Source organism: Pristis pectinata, chromosome 10 (genome assembly GCF_009764475.1).
Source record: "Pristis pectinata isolate sPriPec2 chromosome 10, sPriPec2.1.pri, whole genome shotgun sequence".
Classification (NCBI taxonomy): Eukaryota; Metazoa; Chordata; class Chondrichthyes; order Rhinopristiformes; family Pristidae; genus Pristis; species Pristis pectinata.
The window spans coordinates 42148582-42169309 of record NC_067414.1 but is presented as its reverse complement, the minus strand read 5'-3'; the positions used below and the strand labels follow the sequence as shown (position 1 = coordinate 42169309).

Genomic DNA, 20728 nt, shown 5'->3' with positions numbered 1-20728 from the left:
ACGGCCCCTCCTCCGTGCAGTTTGGCTCCTCCCCAGGTGCTCCGGCTCCCCACCGCCCCCCCTCCTCCTTCCCCCGGTCGCGTTGACGCGCGTGTTGCGGCAGTTGGGGCAGTGCGGAGGGCGGGCGGGCGGGAGGGAACTGTGGGCCGCTGTTGCCGCCGCCATGGCTGAACACTTCTCGCTGGCTGACTGCGATGTGATCGGCTTTGACCTGGACCATACCCTGTGTCGGTACAACGTGACCGACACCTTCGCGGTGAGTCTGTGGCGGGCGGCCATTGGCGCTGCTCCCGCTCCTGGCGACTGCTGTTGTATTTTCAAGGCTCCGGCTGCAGTTCCGGGCCGGGCCGAGCCGAGCCCGCCGGTACCGTGCTGAGGGAGCGGCGGCGCGGCCCTCCTCCCTGCCGCCCTTGGCAGGGGAAGCATCGCGGCTGCGGTCTGCATCAGCATCGCGGCCCGGGCCGTGGCGCTGCATCAGCGACCGTTCAACACGAAGCCGGCTAGGCGCACTCGGAGGCTCGGCTTTATTTATGTTTTGTAGTTGTTTCCCCCGAGTTTCCTCCTCCTGACACCTGGTCGGACCATTTACTGAAAGTAACTGAAATTACAGACGTGACACCCTTTACCACGCCCCCTCCCCCACCTCACCCATCCATGGCAACTTGGGATTTCAGCACCGAATCCAACCTTTTCAACTTTACATCTTATTTCTAGTACACCACAGGCCATTCGGCCCAGCAGCTCTCTGTCATCACCCTACTTGTCATGTTTCTGACCGTTATAACAAGGGATGTAATAAATCCTGTCCAATCCTTTGAACCATCTCTCTGGTAGTTCCTTTGCCACCACCTGCTCTTTCTGCACAATCTTTTGAGCAAACGTGGATGCAAGAATGAATGGTATCGGGGGTTTGCTGAAGTACGCTCATCAATCCGGTCCCACTCTGCATATGGCAGTGAATTAATTTGTTTTGAAATACACTCCAACACAGCAGAAAAGTTGCACACTGCAAGGTCACACAAACGGCAGATGTAGCAAATGATCTGCATTGGTGGTGGGGATTAAAGGTGTATTAAGATTTCTTCATGTGGGCAAGTCATTGATTAGAAAGTAAAGCTGGAAGCTTTTTCATTTGCTGATAAGATATCTGTATTAGTCACATGTACATCGACTAATAAAGATATCTAATAAAGTAAACTGATAAGACAGTAATTGGTAAGATTGAATTTGTCCAGCTTTTTGTCTACAGGACCTCTCTGAATAAAGTTCTGTTTTGTTGTGTGAAAGTTGTACTTCAGCACCGTGGTAAGAAGCATGGCTATTTCTGGTGGATACTGTACTACATTTGGGATATTTATTTCTTTGTGACCTGAATGTTGCAGGCAAGGCCAGTGTGTATTGTTCATTCCTCAGTATTCTTGAGAAGGTGGTGATGAGGCTCTGCAACTTTTCAGGTGAAGGTACTCCCACATTACAATCGGATAGAAGTTCCAGGGTTTAGACCTGGGGACGATGAAGGGATGGCAATGTATTTCTAAATCAGGGTGGTGTGTGAGTTGGAAGGGAGTCTGCAGGTGTTCCATGTCCTTGGCCTCCCTTGGTGGTAGAGGTGATTGATTTGCGAGATGCTAATGTGTAATCCTTGGTTAGTAAGTGCAGTACATGGTGCATGGAGTAACCACCATCTGCAACATGTGTTTATGCTGGATGGGGTGCTAAACAAGTGGGCTGTTTTATCTTGGATGGTGTTGGAGCTACGCTCTTGCAGGCAAGTGAAGAATATTTCATCGTGCATGTGACTTCATTTGTAGATGGTGGAAATATAAGGATCCTTTTGTTAAATGCCGTCTAGCCTCTGATCTACTTTTACAGCTGCTGTATTTATCTAAATGGCCAGCTGAGTTTCTCCTAAATGGTGATCCCAAGATATTGATGTTAGTGGAGGTGGAGGGGTGGGCATGCCAGTCTCTTTGAAACCATCTGCAACATGTGTTTATGCTGGATGGGGTGCTAAACAAGTGGGCTGTTTTATCTTGGATGGTGTTGGAGCTACGCTCTTGCAGGCAAGTGAAGAATATTTCATCGTGCATGTGACTTCATTTGTAGATGGTGGAAATATAAGGATCCTTTTGTTAAATGCTGTCTAGCCTCTGATCTACTTTTACAGCTGCTGTATTTATCTAAATGGCCAGCTGAGTTTCTCCTAAATGGTGATCCCAAGATATTGATGTTAGTGGAGGTGGAGGGGTGGGCATGCCAGTCTCTTTGAAGATAATGCTATTGAGTGTCGAAGATAAATGGTTAGATTCACTCTTGTAAGAGATGGTCAATGTCTGATGCCTTTGTGACACAAATGTTAGTTTCCACTTATCAGCCCATGCCTGAGCATTGTCTGGGTCTTGTTGAATATAGGTTGTGGAGTGCAATAATCTGCAAATGTGTATTTTTCATTTCATGATGTAATAAAGATCATTGATAGTTGGGCTGAGGATGTAGTCCTGAGGAATTTTTGAACAGACGTCCTGGGACTGGGATGATTGATTCCTAAAACAATGGTATGATTCTAATTGTTAAAGATTTTCCTCCTGATGTCCATTGACTTTACCAGGACTTCTGATACCACACTGTATCAAATGCTACCTCCAAGACAAAGACAATCACTGTCCCCTCATTTCTGGAATTCAGCTCTTTGGTACACATTGGGACCAAGGATGTATTGACTTAAAGAGCTGAGTGGTCCAGGTGAAACTCAAACTGAGCATCAGTGATGTAGCCATGGGGCTAGCAGTTAAACCTCCGTGAAGTGTGACGGAAAAAGAAGCCAATTTTACTTGAGCCCTGGTTTACTGTGAGAACTAAGTGAACCAGACAGCTGCTATTAAGGGTCATTTGACTAGGGCGACTGAATTAAAGATGGATGAGAAAATAATGGAACAAATATGTTAACTCTGTTAATCCAGCACACTCTAGACTTTAGGGCTGGACAGGCAGATTTTCCTGACTCTTGGATGTTATTCCAATTAATGCTCCAACACATTTTTAAGTTGCTTTATTATAGATGTTACACAGTAGTGTATTAACCATTTCAATGAATCCAAAGAATTTAAAGGGAGTGCAGGAACCATGGTCTTGGAGAGTTTAAAAGGAGCATGGGAACTTGGGCCCCAGCATGCTAAAGGGAGTGTGGGAATTAGCACACTGTGAGCCTGATGCTGAACAATTGGAGAGCAGATTATTGGAGTTTTCCTTAAGTTCAGCTATGAATTTTGTGATTTAATGAGTATTCATAAAGAATGAGTTATATTAAACTTCAGTTGGCACCCTATAGAGGCAAGAGGTCTAGAGTGTGTTGGATATTGTCGCATGAGTGCAGCTTGATAGCACTGTTGATGTTTGAGGGTAAATTGTGTGGGAATTAGCCAGATAGGATTTGTCCTGTCTACAGAAAAGCAGAATATTGCCTGGGCAATTTTTCATGTTGTCAGGTAGCTGCCCATGCTGTGACTGTACTGGAATAGCTTGGCTAGAGATATGGTTAGTTCTGAAGTCTTCAGTACTGTGACTATTGCCATGTCAGTGCTCTCAACTGGATCTTGATATCAAGTGGAATGAATCTAATTGGCTGAAGAATGGTTTCTGGAAGGAAGCTGAGGTGGATCGTCCATTTGGTACTTGTGGCTGAATGTGGTTGTGAATTCTTCAGCCTTGTTTTATGCTGGTGCCCACTATCGTCAGGGCTGGGGATTTTCTTGGAACCACTTCTGTTAGCTAGCCTGTCGTTGGGCTTGTAGCCTTATCAATATTCATTATGTTTAGTTGTTCATTATCATGAGGAGTGAGTTGAATTAGCTAATTAGCTTGTGTAGTGGTAAAGACCAAGATGGATCAATGATTTGGTATTTCTGGATGACGATTGTTGCAAATGTTTTATTATGTTTAATGATCACCTGTTAGGCTTTGTCATGGTTAAGAAAGTGGGTGTATACAGAGCTGCCTTCTCTTTTTTTTTATTAATTACCTGTCACCATTCATGAGTGGTGGGACCCATTAGATGTGTGGTTGCTTCTGTCCAAAGCATGGCCCTTCTGCTATTTGATATACTTGAAGTCCTGTGAAATCGCTTCACTAGATTGGCATTAATTTTTAGGTATACCTGTTGATTTCCCTGGCATCATCTTCTCTGCTCATTGAGCTAGGATTGGTCCTCTGGCTTTATGGTAATATTAGAGTGTGATGCATTTTGTACCATTAGGTCATATGTTGAATTACTGCTTTCATAATTTTATATCAGTGAAGCTTGTTTCCAGGCAACAGTTTGTAGTAATTTTAACGAGGAGAATGTGAAACTCTTCCAGTTGCTTGCAGTAATATGAACTGATGTATTTGAACATATAATTGAGACCTCATAAGCTTCAAGTAAGATATGAGCAACTAGTCATCCATATTTGAAGATCATTAATTAGTGATGTACTCTTATGTACCCGAAGTTCTTTTATAGGTAATTTGCACTATCATCTAAGGGTAATAATTGTTAGACTGTCATTCAGAATTGATTTCTTGTAAAGGATTTTTATTTAGGATTGACCGCAGGAAGGCTTTCATCTCAATTTCCCAGAAGATTCTTCAATGGGGAAAGTGGAAATTAATCATCAGTTTTTTTAAGTTGAATGCTTATTTCTTGCAAAAGCAATTGATATGTTGAAGTAGAAAAATAGCTTTAAGATAGAACTGATCCTTTAGAGTTGTACACTAGCAGAGTACTTGATCATTGGAATTCAAAATTTAACTACTTTAAAAGTTTAGCCTTATATCTTTATGGGTAAATGAGGAAGTGCAACTGAAATTTCAGCTGAAAGTTCACATTGAATGTATCAGTCATTCAACAAAAGTTATTATGTGGCATGGTATGCATCTGAATGGTTTGATAAGTTAGTTTATTGTTGTCACATGTACCAAAGTACAGTGAAAAGCTTTGTTTTGCATGCCTTCCATACAGATCATTTCATTACAACAGTTCATTGAGGTAGTACAAGGGAAAACAATAACAGAATGCAGAATAAAGTGTTATAGTTACAGAGAAAGTGCAATATAGGCAGACAATAAAGTGCAAGGCCATAATGAGGTAGACTGAGAGGTCAAGAGTCCTTCTTATCGAACAAGGGGACTGTTCAATAGTCGTATAACAGCAGGATAGAAGCTGTCCTTGAGCTCAGTATCATGTGCTTTCAGGCTTTTGTATTTTCTGTCTGATGGGAGGGGGGAGAAGAGAGAATGGCCAGTGTGGGTGGGTTTGGTGCAAACTCTTGCATTGTCCAAACTACTTAAAAGTAGAATTGTAATAAAAATGCATGAATCATATGTGTTGGGTACCAATATCATTGTGGCAGCATTGTGGGTTATCCATACAATGATACCACAATCATTTGGCTGCTCTAACTTTCTTGAGTGGTGGGTGCCTTTTAATTAGAAGTGGAGGAGATTCACATTTTCATTTTTTAAAATAACACAAGCAGAGAAACATGTGTTTTTGATACAGTATTAAGGTCTTTATATCTATGATTTTTCTTTTTTAAATTCTACTTTATTTATTGCAATGAGGGACGTCAATGCTTGCTCCCTGGTCATTATCTGAGAGTTGAATGTTTTCTGGTGCAGAGCATGATCCTGTCATAACAATACCCTGATACTTAAACCTCAGGAAATATCCAGTCTGCAATTTAAATTTTCAATTATCCATTCTATTCAAATTATTTCAATAATGGTTTAGCACAGACACTCTATTCTGTCCTAAAAAACTCATTTTAAACCCCTGCAGAGAGGCAAAAGTTTCATCCAGATAGTTTGGAATGGATAAGTGCAGGTTCCAGATGACAACAGAAAGAGCTTCTGGGTGTACATTTTTATTTTTGTTTAAGGTTTCAAAGACCTAAACAGTTACTGACAAAGCTTTAAGAGATGTGCACACTCCTGTGGAATAGATTTTTCTGTTGCATCTTGGCTTTGCTGTGACAAAGTGGATTTGAACTTCAGCATGTTTAGCCATTTGGATATAGTATCTAATTTGTGAGGCCATATATGTATTTTATCTCAAATATTTTATTGGAGAGGCACAATTTAAATCACAAAGAAGTATTTTATCTTGGAACAAAATGTTTGTTTGATAATGCAAGTATGTTACTCTTGTTTTAGTTAAATATTCTTTATTGATAGAAAATAAAAGAATTATTTATATTGTTAATTACAAATTGTTACAAAATAGATGTCTGCTTCTGGACATGTGAAGTGCGAAATAGCAGATACTCTGACATTGCATATTATTCTCAAAAATCTAAACAGCTAAACAAGAACTTAATGTAATAATATCAACATAAATTTTATTATTCTGGTTATGTTAATCTGCACTTCCTATTTGTTGCAAACAATTTTCAAAACTGAAACTCTGAGGCGTGTCTATAAAAGGTTATAATAAATACAAAGTAACATTTCATGAGGACACAAGTTCATGATTCCTCTTGAAATTTCTAGCCTGCACTCTGCTACATTGTTGAAGACACATGACATTCCTATTATTGATTGTAAACTTTTCTTTATTCCAGCTAATATATGACAGCTTTGCTCAGTACTTAGTTGAACAGAAAGGCTATGATCGGGAACTTATGACAGTGACTCCAGACTCTTGGGATTTTTGGTAAGTCTTTTTTCTCTTTGATATTTATAGTTGCTTAAAAAAGGGCACTTGCCTTTTACTCTGTAAGAAATAAACAGAATTTTGGCTGAAGCCAAAATGGAACAAAATCCTAGTTAAATATTTTCCTCTTGTTCTTCAATGCGGAAAATGACTTCAAGTGTAAATTGTGCTTATTGGATTGTTGCTTGAATTGGTCACCATTCTCTTGACTGATCTAATTACAGAAGGGAGAAAGAAATGGAATGAATTGGGGTCCAGTGAGAGGGAAAACATTGCATTTTGACAATGGTGGGGGGGGGGGGAAGGGATGGTGGTGTTGCTGGGGCAGGAAAAAGGGGGAAAGCAAAACATTTAACATTGGGAAAACAATCTACACAGAAGAATAAATTTCTACTGTTTTACTTTCTTTCTGGTTAGGAGAGATTAAACAGCATAGCAGGAACATAAAAGACGTGAAAAGGTTCTTGTGTTTTTAAATACTTGTCCTTGTTTTCTGCAGTAAATTTAATTTGCATTAATGGAGTAAATGTCCAGTTGTTTGAAGTATACCGAGATATTAGCAGTGAGCTGCCATTTTTCCAAGTTGAGTGAAAAGTGGACCAAACTAATTGTCTGTTTCTATTTTATGGCCCATCTCTTCCTTATCATAAGTTGCTGAATGATTTACACACTATCATCAACATATGCAAATGTATGCATTTAAAGTCAATGTTATTTTGCCAACAAGTTGTGGGCAGAGCTTTAGCTACATGATAAAACACATGTATTTTGGAGTTTTAAGCTTTTAACCTGGGTTTATTGTAAATAACCTAGTATAAGTTTTTCAACATTTATCAATTTTAGCAAAAAGATGTATTGAACCTGCTTTATATGTGCATATATATTTCAGTGTAACCACTGAGTTGCCAGAATATATGGATGTATTCGGTGCGTGATATTTTAATGCTAAATCACTACTGGTGTTTGTTTCATTGATTGCAGTTGTTTTATTTTGTTTTTAAGTAGATAATTAATTATAGATAACTATTTTAAATGATTCTGTCTTTGGCTTGAAGTAAAGTATGTAAGATTTCAAAGGAGCAGTGTCCCATGTGCCCCCTTGAGCCAGTTGTGACATTCATTAAGACCTTGGCTGATCCTGTATCTTATGTACTTCACTGCCTAATCTCCATATTCTCTGATTAAAATGTACTCATTGATTGAGCATTCAAAGCCATCTGAGAATCTTAAAACCTTACAAATGTCAAGACACTCCTTCACTTCACAGTTCTAGATGGCCAACCTCTTATTCTGAGATCGCTTGCCCTTATTCTTGAATCTCCAGCTAGAGGAAATGGCTTTTGCCATGTACCACGTCAATCCCAACGAGATCAGCTCTCACTTTTATGAACTCCAGTGAGCCTTTGCAATCTTAATTGTTCTCTCTTTGTGTGACATCCCCCTTAGAAATTAATCTTGTGATCTATGCTATACTGATTCTAAGCTTGTCCTTCTTTTGGTATGGAGCTCAGAACAATACACGTTACTTCAAATGATATCTCGCCAACATCCTGTATGATGGAGCAAGGCTTGTGTACTCCAATTATTCACTAAAGTTACCTTACTAACGGAGGAATGTTGGGGTTAATAGGTTATTTTCAGTTTGGCAATGAATGCCACATGGATCAATAATGAGGCCTCAATCTTTACAATCTATATTAATATCTTGGGTGAAAGAACAGAGTGAACTGCAGTCAGATTTGCTGATGATACAAAGATAGGTGGGTGAGAGAGTTGTGAGTGGGTAATTTGGGGAAATGTGAGATGATCTATTTCGGGGGGTGGGGGGGGTGGGGTGAAAAAGCTAATTACAATAAAACTCCAATAATTCATGATCTGACCACTTCAAAATCTTGATGGTTTGGCATCTAGCTCAACAGGCAATGTCTTCTCTGGTTCCCCGTGCTCCCCCTAGGACTCGCATACCCCATGCTCCACTGAAACCTGTGAATTTAGTGGAGAATTTATAATAACACTGCATGACATCATAAAAAAAGTAATTAAGAGTATGTTGGGGAATTAATATGAATAAAATCTAGTTATCCAGAATATCAAACACCACCTGAGTCTCCAATGTGCTGGACTATCAGATTTTACTGTGTTTTTTGAGTGGGGGGAGACTGTTGCTGTGCATGGGATCTGGGGGTTTTGGCACATGAAACACAAATGTCTGGTATGCAGGTGCAGCAAATAATTTGGAAAGCTAATGAATGTTGGCCTTTATTGCTAGTGATACAGAGTATAAAAGTAGAGAACTTTTGATGCAACGTTACAGGGTATTGGTTAGAATATATATTGGGGAGCTATATAGTCTGGTTCTCTATGTTTAAGGAGGAATATACTTGTATTGGAAACAATGAGATTCCTGGGACGAAAGGTTTGACACGTGAAGAAAGAAGAACGGGTTGGGCGTTTATTCATTGGTTTAGAAGACTGAAAGGTGATCTTTAGTGAAGCATATAAGATTCTGAGAGGAACTGACAAATTGGATGGAGGGGATGTTTCCTTTAGTGGATATCTGGGTCTAGGGTGAGTAAAAGATCAATCATTTAAGACCAATACGAAGAGGAATTTATTTTCTGAGGTTCTTGACTCTTTGCACTTCTCTGTCCTCGAGAGGTAGGAGGTGAAGTCACAAATGATATAGCAAGCACACTTCAGTAAAGAAATAGCACTGTAAACTTAAAGAAAAAACACCTAGGCAAAATCCTTGAGTAATACTTAGACCTTGGATAAAATATTAACAACCACTTGTTTCTAAAACAACAAAAACAGCTTTAATTGTTTCTTTAACATAGTAAAAACATTTTGAATACCTTCACAGGTTTGATATTAAAATAATATTTAACAATGAGGAGATACTAGGATGGATGATCAAAGACTTTGGACAAAAACACACCACAGAACCCAGTGTACAAGTTGCACCTATGCATAAGTCGCTTTCCTCCTTCCAAGGACTTCAAAAAAAGCACTCTTCTAAAATTGAAAATTTCCAGAAGTTTTTCACAAACAGTTCTTCCACATGCAACCTGTACAGAGTATGAGAAAAGCTTGAAACTTTCATCTCTACTTGTTGTCTGTGAATATCGGTAGAGTTGGCATGTACAGAAGCCTTTTCTACTCAGACTACAGGAGTGGAAATGTGTTCAGACAGAGTTGAGGTGAGGCATTGCTGGAAGGTTTGGGAAGGTGGACAAGTGGCAGATGGGTGGGAATCAGATGTCCAAAGAAGCATGGCAGGTGGAAAGGTAGTTCAACTAATGAGAAGATAAGCAGATATACATAATCTTTGCATTTGCCCCTCGTGTGTCATCTTTGGCCTCTTGAGAAAATCCTTGGAAGATGAAGAGTGGTACAGCTAATAAAGCTGTTTCCTCATAGCTGCATGGTGTGGGCTCAATCCTGACCTCTAGCACTGTCTTTGTGGTGTTTGCATGTTCTCCTTATGACTACCTGGAGTGCTCCAGTTTCCATGCATGTCCCAAAAAATGTGCAGGTTGGTGGGTTAATTGGCTGCTGTACATTTTCCCCCATGTGTCAGTGATAGGGACAATCTGCAGGGAGTTGATGGGCATATGGGGGGAATAAAATGAGTTAGGGTAGGAATAGTGTAAAAAGAGTGCTTCGTGGTCAGTGCAGACTCGGTGGGCCAAGGGGCCTGTTTCTATGCTGTATCTCTCTATGACTCTATGAACTTGTACACCAGATTTTGCAGTAGATTTTCAGGAGATTCTTAAGAGGATAGATGGTAGACATAGGAGAATAAAATTCCAGAAGTGAGATTAGTATGCAAATCAAAGCAAATGGAATTGGGGTAATATACCAGCATGAATTGAAAATTATTTCATAGATAAGGAAAGGAGAGTAGAAATAAATGGGACTTTCTTGGGATGGCAGGTGGGAACTCATGAGTTACTGAACGGATCCCAACTATTCGTGATATAGGCCAATGATTTAGATGAGGGAACAGAATATAATATTTTCAAATTTAATGATCACATAAAATTGGGTGTAGTTGTGAAGATGATACAAAGAGGTTTCATTCAAGGAGATTTTGACAATTTGAATGATTGAGCAAGTAGAAGAATGAGAGGAGATCTTATTGAAATGTACAGAGTTCTGACTGGGATAGGTAGATTGGATGTGGGTTCGATGTTTCCCATGGAGGAATCTAGAATAAGGTTCCTCATGGTAGGCTGATCCAGAAGATTAAGTCACATGGGATCCATGGTGAATTAGTGGTTTGGATTCAAAACTGGGCTGGTCATAGAAGACGGTAGTGATGGAGGAATGTTATTCTGACTGGAAGTCTGTGACCAGTGGTGCTCTGCAAGGATCAGTGCTGGGACCTCTGTTGTTTGTAATATATATTAAATGATTTAGATGAAAATTGGGGGGGGGGGGGGGGGGGGAGGATTCAACAGGATATAGACATTGGAAATTTGAGCAGGTAAGTAGCAGATGGAATTAAATCCAGATAAGTGTAATGTGCATTTTGGGAAGTCAAATACAAGAGGAAATTGTGCAGTAAATGACAGGACCCTTGGGAGCAATGGTGTAAGAGGGATCTTGGGATACAAGTCCATAGCTCCTGAAAGTGGCAACACAAGTAGATAGGGTGGTAAAGAAGGCATGTACTCCATGTTTGCTTTCATGGGTCATGAATATAAAAGTTGGTTGCAGCTGTATAAAACTTTAGTTAGGCTGTCTTTGGAGTATTGTGTGCACTTCTGGTCACCACATTTCAGGAAGGATATGGAGGCTTTGGAGAGGTGCAGAAGAGGTTCACTAGGATATTGCATGGATGAGAGAGTATTAGATATAAGGAGAGTTTAGAAAACTTGGAGAATGAAAAACTTGGATTGTTTCCTGTGGAGTGTTGGAGATTGCAGAGGTGACCTGATAGAAGCATATAAAATTATAAAAGGCATAGATGGGGTAGATAGTCAGAATCTTTTTCCCAGGGTGGAATAGTCAAATACTAGAGGGCATGTATTTAAGGTGAGGGGGGAAAGTTTAAAGAGATTTGCGAGGCAACTTTTTTTTAAACACAGTGGCAAGTGCCTGGAATGCACTGCCAGGGGTGGTGGTGGAAGCAGATACGAAAACAATGTTTAAGAGGCATTTAGACAGATAGGTGAACAGGCAGGAGATAGAGGGATGTGGGCCTTGTGCAGGCAGATGGGATTAGTTTAGATTGGCATCATGGTCAGTGCAGACATCGTGGGCTGAAGGTCCTTCTCCTGTGCTGTGCTGTTCTGTATTCAATCAGGGATCACTGTCTAGGGCAAGGAGTAAGACAATTAAGACTGAATGAGGAGAAATATCTTTTCTACAGATTTCCCACTCTCTGAGTGGTTTACCACAGGAGCTCAAGTTGCTGCATGTAGGCTGTTCCTAAGTTACAAATGCTTGGATTATGGACATTCAGACATATAAACTTTAATAATATTACTAAATTTATAAGACAGGCATACATGCAAATGTTTGTTCCTATGAACGGCAGAACTAGTTTCCACTATCTCTCCCACTTTTAGCAATTCTTCTTTCAAATCAGTCTTATGAGTTTTTGATGTTATTCATTATAATACCATGAAGATAAGGTTACCAGATAGTGATTTTTTTTGTGTATTTTCTGACTTGTGGACAAAATCGACTTAAGGATGTCTGTAAAAACGGAACCTGTTCATTACCCAGGAAGGACCTGTATACTTAAGAAAGAGGTAATAAATTTCTGGTGTGAAAGGCATCAAGAGGTATGGGGAGAGGGTGAGAATATCCTATTCTGCCAGAGGTTCAACCATGATCATGTTGAATGGCTCAAAGAGCAGAATGGCTGGTTCCTGCTCCTATTTTCTATGTTTCTATGTTTAAAGGTAATTGACTTGAGGTAGAATTGGATATCTTCAATATGAATGTAGAATCTGACAAAGTGCGATCAGATGATGTCTCTGAGGGATCCTTTTTATTGAGAATTCTGGCTGGTGGTTGGGGGAAAGTCAGGTAGTCATACAATACAGAAACAGGCCTGTCAGCCTACCACGCTGACCATAAGTACTCATCTAAACTAATCTCATTTACCAGCACTTGGTTCTTAGCCTTCTATGTGATTCAAGTGCTTATCCAGGTGGTACTTAAATGTTTTGAAAGTACTTGCTTCCACCACCCACTTATATGGATCTTTGGGGACTCCAGAGTAATGGTGCAAGAGTGGGAAAAGAACTCATTGCTGAGATTTTTTGACTACTACTAGATGGATGAAAATGAAACTAGTTGAATGAAATATTATACAGCTGAATGATAAAGTATTGGATGAAGTCAAATGTGTTCAACCAGGGCTGAAAGTTTCACATACCTGTTTGCACCCACAGTCACTGGTTGTCTCACTGCTTGACCAACCCTTTTCTGTTTTGGGTGCTCTGGCTCAAACTTCTGCAAAGAAGCCTGCTCTTCTACTCTGAGCTGATTTCAGATCCTGTTTAACAAAATCTTGTTGATTAGCAAACACACTGAAAATGTGTGAAAGCTAATTAAGCCACTATCTGGGCTGTCAAAGTTTGCCAAAGAGCTTGATTTTTGTGACTATTTGTTACGCTTGTCAGCGGTAAATCCAGGATATTATTGGTGTTGGATTTGAGAATGGTGAAGTTACTGAATGACAAGGGGGGGTAGTTAAAATCTGTTTGTTGGAGATAGCTATTGCCTGGACTTACACAGTATGAATATTACTCACCTTAATATTACTAATATTAGAATTAGTAAAGAAACAAAATGTTCTGCACTCCCCACTTTTGACAATGTGATGGAGGAAAGATCATTCAGATGATATTCTTGTACTTCTACCAGATTTTTGAAGATTATATTCATCCATTCTCTTTTCCTATCAAAAATGATACATTCCATCCATTCTATAATGGAAAAGCTGCAAGTTGTTTATGAAAAATATTAAGTGGTTTTGGAAGTGTTAAGATCTATAGATAGCACATCTATAAATAGCACTGTAAATTCAACCAAACAATTACAGTGGTCAAACTAAGGATAATGATGATTTCAAGCATCGGGCAAAAATGATAAAGGCAAGAACCAAAGAATTTTCCTATTTAAAAGGTGGAATTTATCTCTAAGCTTCAGTGCTAACTCCTGTAATTATAAATATACAGCAAAATAATTAGGCTCTGTATCTCTGTGGTAGAGGGCTTCACAAGATCACAAGATCACAAGATAAGGGAGCAGAAGCAGGCCATTCGGCCCATCGAGTCTGCTCCAAGGAAAAGGGAAAAAGAAATGGGGTGGGAAAAAAAGAGAGAGAAAAAAAAACTATTCTAATCCCATTTGCCAGCCTTATCCCCATATCCCTTGATACCCTGACTATTTAGATATCTGTCTATCTCCTCCTTGAACACCCCCACTGATCTGGCCTCCACTGCTGTGCGTGGCAAGGAGTTCCACAATTTCACCACCCTCTGGGTAAAGAAACTTCTCCTCATCTCTGTCTTGAAACTGTACCCTCTAATTCTAAGATTGTGCCCTCTGGTCCTGGACACGCCCACCAAGGGAAACAGCCTAGCCACATCTACTCTATCCTTACCTGTCAACATTTTAAATGTCGCTACGAGGTCCCCTCTCATCCTTCTGTACTCCAGCGAGTACAGTCCAAGAGCCGACAAACGCTCATCGTACTTAAGCCCTTTCATTCCTGGAATCATTCTCGTAAATCTCCTCTGAACCCTCTCCAACGTCAACACATCCTTCCTAAGATGCGGGGCCCAAAACTGCGCACAGTATTCCAAATGAGGCCTCACTAGCGCCCCGTAGAGCCTCATCAACACTTCCTTACTTTTATACACTATACCTCTCGAGATGAATGCCAACATAGCATTCGCTTTCTTAACCACCGATCCAACCTGGTGGTTAACTTTTAAGGTATCTTGTATAAGTACCCCCAAGTCCCTTTGTACTACCGCACTATCAATCTTCTCTCCTTCTAGATAATAATCTACCCGCTTATTTCTACTTCCAAAGTGTACAACTGCACATTTCTCAACATTGAATCTCATCTGCCATTTTCTTGCCCATTCTCCTAAACTGTCTAGGTCCCTCTGCATTCTTTCTATTTCCTCTATGCTCCCTACTCCTCCACTTATCTTGGTGTCATCCGCAAACTTAGCCACACAACCATTTATTCCATCATCCAAATCATTGATGTACAAGGTAAAAAGGAGAGGCCCCAACACCGACCCTTGCGGCACACCACTAGTAACCGGTAACCAACCAGAACGAGATCCTTTTATTTCCACCCTTTGCTTCCTGCCAACCAGCCAATTCTCCACCCACTGAATAAGCTAGGAAACTGCCCTGAGGAACTCAAGAGGTAATGTCTTAGAGTTAAATTGATTGGCCTCAAGCTGCCACAGCATATCTCTGTCTCAATGTGGTACTTTTATAATTTTGCAATTGTTCTTTTTGACTTTCACTTGTGCTGCTTTGATTGAATGGGGGCAATGGTTATGTGTGACTTCCATATTTTCTGTTTAGAGGTTTTCAATATCTGTTCTTGTTTGGTAACTGAAATGTGAAGAAAGCTGTGGGTGAGGGGTAATATTGAAAGATGGTGAGGAGTGGCCATCAGAAAGTTTTTTGTATTGGCATTTAAGACTGTGGAATGGACCAGAAAATACGAGAGAGGGGTAATATCTGGTGGGGGGGGGGGTGGGAGGCGCGGGGGGGGGGGTAAACTGCTGGTTGTGGGTGGGGGAAAAGAGTGAGATAATGCTGAAGTATGGTTGGGGAGAGAGCCAAAATCTAGTTAAATGGCGAGGGTGGATTGTGTAGGGCTGAAAACAGTAAAAGGGATTATAGAAGTTGGGATGCTGTTGTCTCCTTTCTCTCTAGCTTTTTTATCCACTATCTCAAACTTGCAGCTTTTTACCACCTACATTTTTCCATTAGGAAAACATTTTTTGTTAGCTGTGAAGGGGGAAGAAATTGGAAAATTAACTCTAGCCTGGCAGGGGAGAGGGCTTAGTGATAAAATTCACCTTCCCAGTGAGAAAAATTATGGTTTGGTCCCACAGTTTTTTTCTGGTGCTTATGACATCTGCAAGCATATGTCATTAATCTGACCATTGTAATTAGCTGCTCATGTTTACATTGCTACCTACAGGTGCAAAATCTTTATTTTTGAAGCCATTCAACATCTTTTATATCTAATTAGTGGCTTTTCCATCATGGAGTAGATGGAAACTATTCATTGCGAAAGGGAGAGAACAGATAAGTCGAAGCCTCAGTGCTTTTGTGAAACCATAGAACTGGTAAACATTGAATTTAACAGTCCATCTTGGTAATTTAGTGGGCTCATTAATAAATATCTTTTTTTAAACATTTATTTAGCAGATGTGGGCATTGGAATTGTTCTTGAACTGTAGACTGCTTGCCCATTTCAGAAACAGTTGTCACATTGCTGGAGTCATGCAGGCCAGATGTTAAGGGTGACAATTACAGTCTCAAAATGTTATATGCTAACCAGATGGATTGTTGTAACAACTTGAGTAGTTTTATGGTCACTATTGCTGGTTTTAAATTCTCTAGCTGCTGTGATAGAATTTGAACACTTGCTTCAGCTGATTAGTCAAGGATTACAGTTATTATAGAACATAACCACTGTGCTACTGTTCCTCAGTAATGTGACTTGATATTCCTGTATTTATAAATAGCACTCTGTGATTTGGAACGGTGTACAGGATATTTCCTAGTGGTCTAGTGTACATATGTTGCATTCAAATGTGTGTTATATTTCAAATTTTAAAGCGAGGTTTTAGAAATGGTAGATATTTGGCAGGGGGTAGACTGCCCGTAGTCTTGGTGATCTTCAATTTGTCATTTGTCTTCAATTTCAATAGAACAGCCACTGTTGTGAACTTCAGCATGAAGATTGATGAAACACTGACTTCACTTTGTACTTACTGAAAAACAATTTTATTTTGTGGTTTTAAGAGAATCCAATTAAGTTTTAGTAGTGGAGTGAATATCCTTTAATACTGGTAAAATGTGATAATTCAAACATAAATATTCATTGAATGTACCATGAGCAATGACATGGCAGATCTTGTAGTAACATTATGTTATACTATTGGTATTGAATATTTCACACTGATTTGAGGTGTAAACCTACTTAAAACATTTTGTGCTTCTGAACTGTTGCCTGAAATTAATGGTTGCACTCCAATCTACAGAGCTGCTATTTTTTTTACACAAAAAAAAGCACAATTAAACTCAAGCTGAGTTTACTTAAGCAATTAAGCATTGTGCCCATTGCTTTGTAAGGTTAAATACAGCTTTACAGCAGCAGAATAATATATCATGTATTGCTTGCAGTAAAACCGAGTATCCAGATTCATGTGAGCAATGTCATGGCAGATCAGCCAGTTGTGAAATAAAATTTGAAAATGTGCCAGGTGTTCTGATATGATTGCTCAGTAGAGCTTAGAGAAATTATTTGAAATGATAATCTTCCTTCAGATGATGCTGGTCACGATGTTGTGAATTCCCAATATTTCCTATTAATTTTTTCCAGCTTTCAGTTTTTTGTCCTTTATAGAGAATGAATATTGTACATTTATAAACTAAAATAACTGAGAAGAATTGGAAAACTTGGTGTCTTTTGGCACCTTTTTCTTTTGGATTCCATTAGATATCTTTATTAGTCACATGTACATCGAAACACAGTGAAATACAACTTTTTGCGTAGTTTTCTGGGGGGACCCCGCAAGTGTTGCCACACTGCTGGCACCGATATAACATGCCCACAACTTCCTAACCTGTACATCTTTGGAATGTGGGAGGAAACCGGAGAACCCGGAGGAAATCCACGCAGACACAGGGAGAATGTACAAACTCCTTGGATGTGAACCCTGGTCGCTAGCGCTGTAAAGCATTACATTAACCGCTACACTTAATTTGTGGTTTCAAACCAGAATGTAGTATAAGGAAGAAAGGATACTGATACTCCACAATGGAATTTATTGGAGCTAAATGCTAACCAGAGGTTAAAAGGAACCAAATTAAATTCGTTTTTTTTGAGAAGTGGAATCTAAGAATAAGAACAAAACTACCCGCAGAAAAAACAAAAACACGTGAATGATACTTTATTAATAGATAAAGAAATAAAAAAAACTAGTTTTAATAGAAATTCATACTCTGAATCTAAATTCAAATGTGTTTTTATACAATTTTAGTTGATCAAGCCAAATGTTTAAAATTTAATATCAATTTTGTATCGAAATTGTAAAACAAATCGGAGTGATATTCCTAAAGCCAGAGACCCTTCAATCAGGAGGCAAATCAGGTCCAGACTGATTTGAACAGCACTGCAAATACACACCCTTACAGTATTGTTACAATTGTACAAATGTAGCTTTAATGTTTCTGAAGTAGTTATAGAATGTTTTTCATTGGCCTTGTTTGTATTGGGCAAAATGTTTATAAGGGGATACATCATCTAGCTCTTTGAAATGATGAAGTCAAAATTAGAGAAAACTAATTAGATGGAAGCCATCACATCTCTGAATGAATTTTTAAAATTTCCACTTTGTCACTCTTCAATGTGATTTATTCTTATGGCAGTTTCAAAGGCTTGCTTTTGGACTTGGAAGATGGAAATTTGCTGAAACTAGGTGAAGATGGAACTGTTCTGAGGTAACTATTATTTGATTGCCATATTTATAATGAGCAAGGAGTTTTATGGAGTTAATTGTAGTGTGCTTTTATACTTTCACCATTGTGCTACTACTAGGTCACTAACTTCATTGAAATGTAATTATGCTTAAGGCTTGAGAGGTGCTCATAAAACTGTGCTAAATTGTACCAATTCCTAGTTTCTCTCCAAATGTGATGGTGTGATTTTTTTTCTTGAACTGCTGCAGTTTTCTGTTAAAGGTATCTATACAGTGCTGTTAGGAAATTCCAGCATCTTGACCAGTGATGCCAAAGGAATAACAGTAAATATCCAACTCAGGATATCATAACTTTTAGAACTAATTGTGTTTTCAGAATATTGTATTTTTTTTGTTTTGCTTGGTAAAGAAAAACAGAAGCTTCTGGAGTTACGAATGACCTGACTTCAGTCAGAGGGGGGGTAAATCTATGGAATTCATTGCCACAGAGGGCTGTGGAGGCCAAGTCATTGGATGTATTTAAAGCAGAGATGCTAAGTTCTTGTTTGGTAAGGGGGGAAGAAGGTGAGAGAATGAGGTTGAGGAAAAAAAAATCAGTCATGATTGTATGGCAGAGCAGACTTGATGGGCCGAATGGCCTAATTCTGCTCCTATATGCTATGATCTTATGGACTTATAGAAGTCTGACTTTACAGAAATTCTCACATACATTTTTAAAGTATTTTTCAAGCTAGTAATAATAATCACAAATTGTTTCATGGTATTAGTTAATGACTGGATACAGGATATATTCCATTAGTATAATTATAGGTAGTGTTAGGGTGATAATTCAATGAATTGAAAGAACTGTAGAAAGTGTATGCAGAGCGATACAATATGGGTCACTGTGGAACACAGATGTTTCTGATTTACAGAGAAATCGGCTTACAGACAGTTCTCAGGAACCATATGCCATTATGTTGTCTCTCCCCATCCCTACTACCAAAATGCATCTTCTCAAATTTATCTTTATTCAATTTCAACTGCCATTTGTCTGTCAGTCTCATAGTGTCTTGTTGCAATTGGTTTGTATCTCCCTAACACACTTCGAAGGTATTGTCGAAGGTAATGTTATTTGGATTTTGGTATCTATAATTATGCAATCCTGAAAGGCCAGGGGAGAACACCCAATTTTGGTAAAGATGCTCAGAAATGCCTTGAGCCAGGTTCAGATTTGAAAAAGGAACATTATTTGCTCTTGAATAGGAGATCATTTTGTATTACTTAAGATATAAAAGAAAGGCAGCCAAATGTGATTTTTTTTTTGTTTTATATTAAATTACATTAGTGTCCTTACTGTCTTTAATGTTGAAATGTAAAGTAGGGTTGAGCTTCTTTCTTGACTTTAACTGGGTGAATTGTTTCATGCTGCTAAGTTAGAAATTTAGCTTACCGAGAATGATGGAATACATGTTCACTACTATAACTTGAAGTAAGTTGGTTCCTGAGACTGTTGGTATAATTGTAATTTGTAAAATAAAAAGCTTAAAGATTTCTTCTATTTATTAGCAAGAATGTGTTGAATTTAGCAAATCAACAGTGTGCAGTATGCTTTTGTATTAATGAGATCTAGAACTGTGGGATCTTAAATTATTTGATACTTCATATAGGGCTAGTCATGGCACAAGAATTTTAACAGCAGAAGAGATATTGGAAACCTATGGGAAGAAGAGAAAATGGAAACACTTCAAAACCATCAATGGAGTTTTTGCACGTTCAGGTATGAAGCAAAAGATAATTAAAAGGATGCGTTTAATTGATTTCAGTTTTAAGTATTTACTTTTTACATGTTTAATTTAAATGTTTAACAGAAGAAAATACATTCCTATAAAAGAGTACAATTCTGAATTAATGTTGTGATTAATCTATTTAGTTGTGAAATATAATTAGAAATAATTGTGGAATATAGTTAATTTGACAAATTTCAGATGTATTAGTTATATTTCATAATAAAATACAATATGAATAAGGGTGATAAACTCAGCATGGATTAGTGCGTGGAATTACGATGTTGTGGCCATTACAGAGATTTGGCTGTCGCAAGGGCAGGATTGGCTGCTTGATATTCCAGGGTTTAATTGTTTCAAAAGGGATAGGGAAGAAGGTAAAAGGGTGGGGGGGGGGGGGGGAAGTGGCATTGCTAATCAGGGATAGTATCACAACTGCAGAAAGGGAGGACGTTGTGGAGGGATCGTCCACTGAGTCAGTGTGGGTGGAAGTTAGAAACAGGAAGGGAGCAATCACTCTATTGGGAGTATTCTATAGGTCCCCCAATAGCCACCAGGACACC

The 20728-nt window shown here is 39.0% G+C and overlaps 1 protein-coding gene across 1 annotated transcript in view; it reads left to right on the top strand.

The window, feature by feature from the left end:
• Nucleotides 1-130: 130 nt before the first annotated feature.
• Nucleotides 131-20728, top strand: part of nt5dc1 (5'-nucleotidase domain containing 1) — a 423262-nt gene continuing 402664 nt past the window's right edge. The window contains exons 1-4 of the mRNA XM_052024297.1: nucleotides 131-256; nucleotides 6597-6688; nucleotides 18350-18421; nucleotides 20049-20158. Of these exons, the coding sequence (XP_051880257.1) occupies nucleotides 164-256; nucleotides 6597-6688; nucleotides 18350-18421; nucleotides 20049-20158 (367 nt within the window). The 5' untranslated portion in view covers nucleotides 131-163. The remainder of the gene's footprint in view (nucleotides 257-6596; nucleotides 6689-18349; nucleotides 18422-20048; nucleotides 20159-20728) is intronic.